The 9,549-nt window shown below is 44.9% G+C and overlaps 2 protein-coding genes across 2 annotated transcripts in view; both read left to right on the forward strand.

Moving 5' to 3' along the window:
- tspan7b (tetraspanin 7b) overlaps positions 1-4,346 on the forward strand; it is a 28,626-nt gene extending 24,280 nt beyond the window's left edge. The window contains exons 3-8 of the mRNA XM_041859237.2: positions 130-204; positions 476-571; positions 830-985; positions 1,066-1,149; positions 2,477-2,558; positions 4,008-4,346. Of these exons, the coding sequence (XP_041715171.1) occupies positions 130-204; positions 476-571; positions 830-985; positions 1,066-1,149; positions 2,477-2,545 (480 nt within the window). The 3' untranslated portion in view covers positions 2,546-2,558; positions 4,008-4,346. The remainder of the gene's footprint in view (positions 1-129; positions 205-475; positions 572-829; positions 986-1,065; positions 1,150-2,476; positions 2,559-4,007) is intronic.
- Positions 4,347-7,222: 2,876 nt separating this feature from the next.
- On the forward strand, positions 7,223-8,953 carry mid1ip1b (MID1 interacting protein 1b). The gene is made up of 2 exons (XM_041859458.2): positions 7,223-7,385; positions 7,594-8,953. Exon 2 carries the CDS (start codon positions 7,927-7,929, stop codon positions 8,398-8,400), a length of 474 nt encoding a protein of 157 aa, XP_041715392.1. The 5' UTR covers positions 7,223-7,385; positions 7,594-7,926; the 3' UTR covers positions 8,401-8,953.
- The last annotated feature ends 596 nt before the right edge of the window (positions 8,954-9,549 follow it).

The raw sequence follows: 9,549 nt of genomic DNA on the forward strand, positions 1-9,549 counted from the left end.
CTATTGTCATTCAACGTTCCTTGCAGTATTTCAAGGAGCTTATTGTGAGCAAAAGGTGAGAAAACCTGCATAATATACACAGTAACTCAGTGGCCGTTTTGTGGCGCCCTGTGTGCCCTCTCTCTGCAGTATGCCATGTTCCTGTCCCTGGTCTTCCTGGCAGAGCTCGTGGCTGGCATCTCCGGCTTTGTCTTTCGTCATGAGGTAGGTGGCCCTGCCATACCTGCCTCTGGCACTCACCCACAGGATCATGAGTACCCACCCACTGGGCACAGATGTCAATTCAACGTCTATTCTGTTGAAATGACGTGGAAACAATGTTGATTCAACCAGTGTGTGCCCAGTGGGCAGAATTCATCAGTCAGAGTGTCCATCTGTTTCACAACAGGAGAGGCAATGAACACAACAAGAACTAATAAAAAAAACAATCCTTCTCTGTGTGTGTTTGTGTGTGTGTGTGTTTGTGTATTCCCAGATAAAGGGAACCTTCCAGAGGACCTTCAGTGAGGCGGTGAAGAACTATAATTCCCAGGACGAGAGGAGCCTGGCTGTGGACAATGTGCAGCGCAGTGTGAGTGACGGTCATTTTGACAGCCAAATTAGGATTGTGATTAAAAACCGATTGTGATAAATATCTCTCTCTCTCTCTCTCCACCCCCCTCTCTATTTCTCTTTCTTTCTTTCTTTCTCTCTCTCTCTCTCTCTCTCTCTCTCTCTCTCTCTCTCTCTCTCTCTCTCTCTCTCTCTCTCTCTCTCTCTCTCTCTCTCTCTCTCTCTCTCTCTCTCTCTCTCTCTCTCCCTCTCTCTCCATGCCCCTCTCTCCCTCCAGTTGAAATGCTGTGGTGTGTTGAACTACACCAGCTGGTTATCCAGTATCTGGTTTCCTAACAACGGCATCCCACCCAGCTGCTGTGCCAACATCTCCGACTGTAACTCTTCTGACCTGCGCAATGCCACCATAGCCCCCAGCAAGGTCCACCAGCAGGTCAGACACACACACACACACACAGACAGACACACACCATACACACTGACAAACACACTCACTTGTCTTGTCTTCTACAGGGCTGTTATGAGCTGGTGACCGACTTCATTGAGACTAACATGGGGATCATTGCTGGAGTGACGTTTGGAATAGCTGTCTCACAAGTAAGTAACACACTATGGACCAGCTGTGTTCTCCCACTCTCCTTCTGTGTGCGTGTGTGTGTGTGTATGTGTGTGAGCGTGCGCCCAGTGCAGGTTACTAATGATTACACACGGCTGGGGCGATGTTCACCGCTGCTCCTTCAGACCCAATCAGCTAGTCCGCCACTCAGAGCCTGTTCCATCACACACACCAGTCAGGCGCGCCTCGGGAACTATTATGCAGACCAGAGTACAAGACACACACATGCTCCATCCTTCTCGCTTTTCCTCATACGCATACATGCACACTCTCTCTCTCTCTCTCTCTCTCCCCTACCTCCTTCCTTCTCCAGCTCCCTCTCTCTCCATTCCTCCTCTCTCTCTCTCTCTCTCCCCTACCTCCTTACTTCTCCAGCTCCCTCTCTCTCCATTCCTCCTCTCTCTCCATTTCTCCTCTCTCTCGCTCTCTCCTCATTTCTCCTCTATCTCTCTCTCTCTCTACTCTGCGTGAGTGTGGTCGTTACCTCCTGCTCGGGCTGACATGCTCGATTAGCCCCACGGCGCCGCTCGTCGTCACAGCAACCCCCTCCATTACCCTTAATGGGCCTGGGGGAGGTAGGTAGAGAGAGTGAGAGTGTGTGTGTGTGTGTCTCCGTGGACGCTGTGACCTGCGACGGCCTGCTCTTCTGCAGTCCCGAGCCCATTAATTGTGCCGTAAACGTTATGGAGGGAAGCGGCGAGGGGAGAAGGAGGGGTGGCAGAGAGAGATCAATGGCACCTCTTAGTGGAGCAGCCACCTCTTTAATGCATCTTATCCCCCTTCCTCCTCTCCTCCTTCCCTGATCCCTCCCTCCCTCCTTCCCTCATCTCTCCTTGGCCCTCCATCCCCTGGCGATGGGGATGGAGGGAAGAGGGGGAGGGTGGAGGGAAGAGGGGGAGGGTGGAGGGAAGAGGGGGAGGGTAGAGGGGGAGGGTGGAGGGAAGAGGGGAGGGTGGAGGAAGAGGGGAGGGTGGAGGGAAGAGGGGAGGGTGGAGGGAAGAGGGGAGGGAAGAGGGGGAGGGTGGAGGGAAGAGAGAAGAGGGGAGGGTGGAGGGAAGACTGTGATAAATATCTCTCTCTTTCTCTCTCTCTCACTCTCTCTTTCTCTCTCTCTCTCTCTCCCACTCTTTCTCTCTCTCCCACTCTCTCTCTCTCTCTCTCTCTCTCTCTCTCTCTCTCCTCTCTCCCATTATCTCTCTCTCTTTCTCCCACTCTCTCTCCCACTCTTGCTCCTCTCCCATTCTCTCGCTCCTCTCTCTCTCTCTCTCTCTCTTCTCTCTCTCTCTCTCTCTCTCTCTCTCTCTCCAGTCAATTGGTATGCTGTTGGCCTGCTGTCTGTCGCGGCTTATCACTGCCAACCAATATGAGATGGTGTAGCAGTGAGGTGCAGGTGAGTCTGACACACACACATGAAATACTTTATTTGAATCCACTAATCAAATGTAAAAAAAATCCTAACATTTCAAAGGTCCCTGTATGCAAGGCACTCCAGGGTACAGAAAGCACCTCCTTCTCCAAACAGCTAGGCTGCCCACGACAGCTGAAACAGAGCAGTACCTAGACAATTGCTTTGCCCTAGTTTTTGTCAGGCCCGCAATCTGGAGGCCACGCACTGCAAGCCTGTGTACCAAATATCAGCGCCACCAGCTTTCACCTACACCCGAGGCTGTCCAAGCGTGCCACGAGGGGCTGGTATTTAAGCAGCTTATCAGCAAAGGCCTGCTCCATGTCGCCGTCAAATGAGCAGCCCACTTCCAAAATGAGCACCTCCCCTTGGCCTCCCCCCACAACAACAATATCTGGCACACAGGAAAACCCATCATCATCAATATCGAACCAGCTTCCCCTTGCACAATAATGTTTAAGCATGTGTGCTGTTGGTGAATACTTGTCTCACCTTGCTGGCTATCAGGTCAACAAGGCGGTCATGTCAAGCAAGGTACAAATCCTTGTATGAACAGCAGCCATTCACAACACGGGCAATGGACTCCACTACATTTGACTCATGTAGAATACAAAATGGGTCATGGTTTGCAGGGTACCAGAGTGCTACACACGCACATGCACACACATGTACATACACATACACACACACACACACACACACACACACACACACTTGTGTAGTGCTATCTGTCTCTGTGACTAAGTGCAATGCCTCCAGTATAATAAGGGTGTGTGTCACAGACCTCCATGGCTGGAACCTCTACAGCCCCCTGCAAGTCGCAATCAAACACACACACACAAACGTGATCTCACTATGAAAGGTGGTTATCGCTAGCTCACACCTTCCCAGCAGGCCCCTCTAATTGGCTGTCCCCGACTGTGCTGCTGTGGATTATAAATAAAGCTGTTTGCCTCGCAATTAAACACTCTGATTTATACCGTGTTGGCAGGGCTGTGTTGCGTGATTATGCCTTAAAGAGTTAGCATCCCCCACTTCTCCCCTCTATGACACACTGGCTTAGCCTCGTAGTGTTTAGCATCATAGCGTTTAGCCTGCTAGCGGTTAGCATGGCCGAGCTTCACCAGAGCATCATTGTCAATTCGAAGCTTGCAGAAACTGTTGGCATTACTGGCTCCTATCCACCAGACACTGGTTGGCTGTTTCGTCACTTCAGAAGCCTCAGGGCTTCTTCCCCTCGTTGTCACTGATTAGGGGTGGTGGTGAGATGTTATTTTACATGATACGACGAGAGCGAAGAGAGAGAGATGGTTGTGGTGTACTCAGGGAATGTAGACACACATGCGTGGACACACACGTACAAACACACACAGACACACAATCATGTTGAGTCTCTCTGTGATTGTAGGAATCTTTTTTCTTGTTTCCTTCCAGGGAGACCAGGAGGAGGAGAGAGTACACGTCACCTTGGAAACTGGGGAGGAACACACCCAAACACTAGCACACTACATTCTTACTTTTCCACTCTTTCTTATTTTCTTTCTTTCTCACTCTCTTTTTCTCTCTGTTTCTCTCTGTTTCGTCTCTTTGAACACATTCCTTAATGTGGCGTCGTGCCATGATTAAAAACGTTTACCTTTCAAGACCTTAATTCTTCTAAAATGAATGGTTCTAGATTAGCACAAACACCTGCCTCAACCATATGTTCCGACCCATGCATGCCATGCGTAATTGAAACAGTCCCAATCTTCATTTACACACGTTGATAATATTCCTAAGAAATTGTCTTGATGCATCATAGCTCCTCGTTCGATGGCTGTCTTTCCCAGTCAAAATTTCCTGGAAATAATTTGAGAGATGCCATCAGCATTTCCAATATGAGGTCTTTGAAAGAAACTTGAGCCCACTCATAAACGACTGTGAGTTTCTCCAACTGACACACACACACACACACACACACACCGCGTCTGCTTTTTACTGCTACATGGAGTACATTAAACCCACATCCTGCTTCAAATGACTATCGCTCTAAATGACCTTGTGCAAGTTGCTCTCTGTGGATGTGTATTTGTGATGCTTTTAGATCCTCTGTATTCAGTTGAGTCCTGTACTTGGTGATCTCTGCCACTCCCTCCCCTGTGCCTTCTGTCCTTTTAGTTAGTTAGTTAGTCATAATGTTGTTTTGTTGTTGTAATATTTAATTTAATTTTAAAAGTCTTAACTAGTCATGTGTGTTTGTATAACAGTAGTCTGACACCCAGCCATTTGTCTGGTTTAAAACCCCAGTTTTGGTGTTAAAATATTTTTACACAGTCACCTTCTGCTTGAGATCCAGCTCTATTTTACCATTCTTGTCCGTTCTCCAGTACATTCAGTTATCTCTCTCTCTCTCTCCACCGCCACACCCCAGTACATTCAGTTCCAACTCTCTCCCACCTGACTGACGCACATCACTACACAAACTAGAGTTTCACTGTTTCAGCACTGCTTTCTGACGATGAGAGAAGACTATTCTACTTCCTGTATTCTGTTGCTGCTGTTTGCTTCTCACTATATGGGATTGGTAGACAGAGAGAGCGAGAGAGCCCACTTGGCACACACTGGTTGAATCAACATTGTTTCCACGTCATTTCATTGAAATCAACGTGGAATAGACAATGAATTGATTTCTGTGCCCAGAGAGAGAGAGAGAGAGAGAGAGAGAGAGAGAGAGAGAGAGAGAGAGAGAGAGAGAGAGAGAGAGAGAGAGAGAGAGAGAGAGAGAGAGAGAGAGAGAGAGAGAGAGAGAGAGAGAGAGAGAGAGAGAGAGAGAGAGAGAGAGAGAGAGAGAGAGAGAGAGAAAGAGAGAGAGCGAGAGCGAGAGCGAGAGGAAAAGAGGTGAGAGAGAGAGAGAGAGAGAGAGAGAGAGAGAGAGAGAGAGAGAGGAAAAGAGGTGAGAGAGAGAGAGAGGAAAATAGGTGAGAGAGAGAGAGAGAGGAAGAGAAGGAGATGAGAACTAAGTGTTTCCCTTGAACATCACTATAAATGACCTCCTGTAACAGCTCTATAGTTCCATCCAACCATCCACTTCTCCATGATAACGCCTTTCAGCATCTCCCCAGTCATTCTCAGTGGTAGGTGTTCAAGCTCGATTCGGGCTGTCATTGCTATGGCTTGGAACAAACAATCAAATGAAATGCCACTTTTTTAAGCTTTGCTACTTTTGTGTATTGCTTAAATGGAGAATCGGTAATATGACAGATGCCCCTTGGGTGGTAATGACTGTAGGAATACTAAGCTTCAGTGAGGGCCTGGGGGTAGAATGGAGTGGGGGAGACCACCGAGGTCACTGGCATTGTTACTGGTTTAATTAAACTGTGATGTGAATACAGCAAGCTGGTGGTTCCAACATTCTATCTCTGTAATTACTAGGATTCTTTTTTTTTTTTTTTGGTTTTGCCTCATTCTGAAGTTGCCCTGTGTTTTTGGTGGATCAGTATAAAACCAATGTACATGATCAATTAACATCTCAATCCAAAGTTGGACAGGTGAAATAATAAGACTTTGTATATATATAAAAAAAACGTTTTAAAATGCATCATCAGGTAGCATGCCAACAAATGTATGTTGATATTGTGAACAATTGTGATCTTGAATCTATTAATAAAATGGTCATTACATCGCTTCAGTTGTGAGCTTCTGTTGTAAGATATTTATTCTATCTCTTTTGTTTCTAGAACCGAGTCTTTGTTTTGTTGATAATAAGGTGGGTAGTTAATCATCATTAATTAATTCTGCCCCTGATAGATCCAATATCATTTACAGATAGCAATTCTATTTTTTACCACAGGGTGTCACTATCACATCTATGAAAAACGTATCCGCTATCCCGTCTAGAAAGGGTGTTCGTGAGGCAGGCTTGACTATAGAATTAGGAATTAGAATAATTTAATTCGAGTAATTTAATAGGATCTTTATGGGCTTGACTTTGATTTTTTTTTAAATTAATGACAAGAACAACATCCAATGAAATCCTTGTCGTTTGTTACAATGTAATGTATACACAATGGACAATCCTTATTCGTGATCATGAAGCTGTTACAGCATCTGAAACTATACTTTGTTGATACAACATCAAAAACGAACTACTTTGTTGATAGTATATACTTTGTTAAAATTGTCACTAGTACACCCACTACTTAAAAAGTGTTTTTGTGGGCAGGAATGATGCAACCCCAGCCTAAAATACGCTCCTGCCTCAACACGTCTCTAGTTTCCTCAGATGGTCCTGTTTCATTCCACCCCTCAAAATGCATGATTCCTTCCTCCCCTCCTTATTTCCTTGAAAGGATGTCATTTGAGACGCTCAAATTCAAATGGACACGAGCCCTGATTTTACTAAACTATGAAAGCAAGTTTTTCACCGTACACATTTGAGTCATCAGTATTGAAGTGACATGATGTTATTATTTTATTCATAATCTCTCCAAAAGAGGAAGGAGGGAAGGAAGGTAAAAAACAAAACGTGTTTTAGTTTTTTTGAAGGATAGTAAACGTGTTCTACCGGGGAGTTGATTTGGCAGCAAATCAGTGGGGTTGGTGAGAAAGCGGCTAAAATCTGATTGGCTGAAAAGGGAGTTACGGCGTGTGGGCTGATGCAAGCACGCCACTCCTACTTTTCACGGTCCTATTGCTGGTGCTGAGGATATATCAAGCTAGCTAGCTACCGGTCGCTTTGCTCACAACAAGCTGTCTTATTTAGACTTTATGCCTTCCACTGAAGTTTAACAAGTGAAGTGGTTATCTGGAAATACCAGGGACAATAACATTACGGTGAGTTTGTACTGCTTGAGCTAAATTTATACTCCATATGGCTAGCTAGCTTATGGTAGCTTAGCTGTCAATGCAGTTAGTTGAGATAACGGAAGCGTCTGTTGGCTAGCGTAAGGATTTCTTAATTTTTGGTAGGCCAACTATGCAACTAATGTTATTGAAACAACGTTACTTGAAGTAACTAACCGTATGGTGTCTCTTATTTCAGGTCGTTCATCCTGTTACTTTGGCCTGAGGGGGAAAACAGTCGACTGAGACAGATCCGGGAACGCCCTTAGGAAAAAAAGCCGCTTGTCATTTAGTGAGTAACGTTAGGCAGTACAGTACTCACAAGGCAGGCAAGACGTTTGAGAAGTCTGGATGTTTCCTCGGACTGAGTAAGCTTATGCAGCAGCTAAATTTGTCATTGTAATCCGATAAAGAGCATTAGCAAGCTAAGGTTGATTTCAGACTGTGACAGAAGAGTAAATGTGCATTATCATCGGTGAAGCGAGGTAACTAACGTTAGATTTGTCTGTACGCGAACAGGTCTCTTGCAAAAATGATGCACATTTCGGATTCGTACAATCAAAAGAATTCATTGTTCAATGCCATGAACCGATTTATTGGTGCCGTAAACAACATGGATCAGACAGTGATGGTTCCTAGTCTGCTAAGAGACGTGCCTCTAGACGAGGAAGAAGAAGTGAAAACGATATCACCGATTATGACCGCCAGCAATGGGTCAGCCACCTATTTCCAGGACGGGGACATGTACAATTACTATGTGCTATTGAAATCGATCAGGAATGACATCGAATGGGGGGTCCTGCAAGCCGACGACAGGCGGACAGAGAAAATGGGGGTGACCGCGTTGGACATATCCAGAATAGAATCCGATGATGATGACTTGGAGAAACAATTTCATTATCATTTGACCGGGCTACACACGGTTCTGTCCAAGCTTACCCGGAAAGCAAACACCCTCACGAACAGGTACAATCAGGAGATTGGAATAAGGGGCTGTGGACTCTGACTACTAGAAAGTTGACAGTGTGTCGGACGATAACATCAAAAGTCATTGGTGAACAGTGGAATGGGGGGGCTGTCCTAGTGATATCGTTTGCATTTATTCCCACAGTGGGAAGAAAGACATGTAACTTACTAAACGTGTTTCATATGCATTGTTAAAATTTTTCCATCTACTGTTTGAATTATTGTTTGCACTAGGTTCTGTGTACTAATGGCTTGCTGTATGGATGGTATATCCACACATTTTTATTTAAGAGATATGCAATGTACATTAATTTAAAACCAGTGTTTTTGAGCTTTAACTTTTTTTGATGTGGCAACATTGCATAAGGCCTACTAACTTAGTGATATAATATGTTATGGTTGCAATGAGTCATTGCCATTCCATTACCTAAATCATATGCTTGATAATCTATGAACTGGAATCAAATGATAATTCTTTTGAAATTGAGAGATTCCAAGAGATTAACACCAACTGTAAACCTGTCTTATTTAAGCACCATATTATTTTTTCGATTGAAATGATGGTTCAGCAATTAAACATCTGATTATTGTTATGTTGTGATCAGTTTATTTGATACAGTCACTGGTTTATTGAGAGGTACACAACTTCAGCATGATAGTTTTGTGACTTGAGTGATTAAACTGTAAGCTTGTGATTAGTCTGAACTGATGGGTGAATATGAATTGGTCAATAAGGTCATCTGAGGTCACATAAAGGTCAGGCATAATGTAATCAAACATTCACAGTAACTCAAACGGGTCCATTTCCAGTTGTCAAGAAATACCTCTTATGCAGTACTGTTGATTCCAAGATTGTTCTCGGTTGTGGGATTCAATATATCCGGGATAAAACTATTAGATAGCCGACCTCTGAGATACAAGATACAATCCTTCAGATATTTGATCATCCTTGAACCCCTTCCCTTGTTGGGCTTATCTAAGGAGTTGCCAACAACAGATGGCCTGTGTTCTGGTGTGGTGCTGGGACAACTATTAGGCCATTGCAGTACTGTATGTCTGGACATGAGATTAAAGTCACTGTGGCCAGATTTGAACCTGGCTGTGACACAACTTTTTTTACTTGACCCTCTACCAGACCCGCTCCCATTCACAGCCAGCTCACAGATATCTCACCACCCTCTCATCCCCA

This window comes from Coregonus clupeaformis, chromosome 31 (genome assembly GCF_020615455.1).
Source record: "Coregonus clupeaformis isolate EN_2021a chromosome 31, ASM2061545v1, whole genome shotgun sequence".
In the NCBI taxonomy this organism is placed as follows: Eukaryota; Metazoa; Chordata; class Actinopteri; order Salmoniformes; family Salmonidae; genus Coregonus; species Coregonus clupeaformis.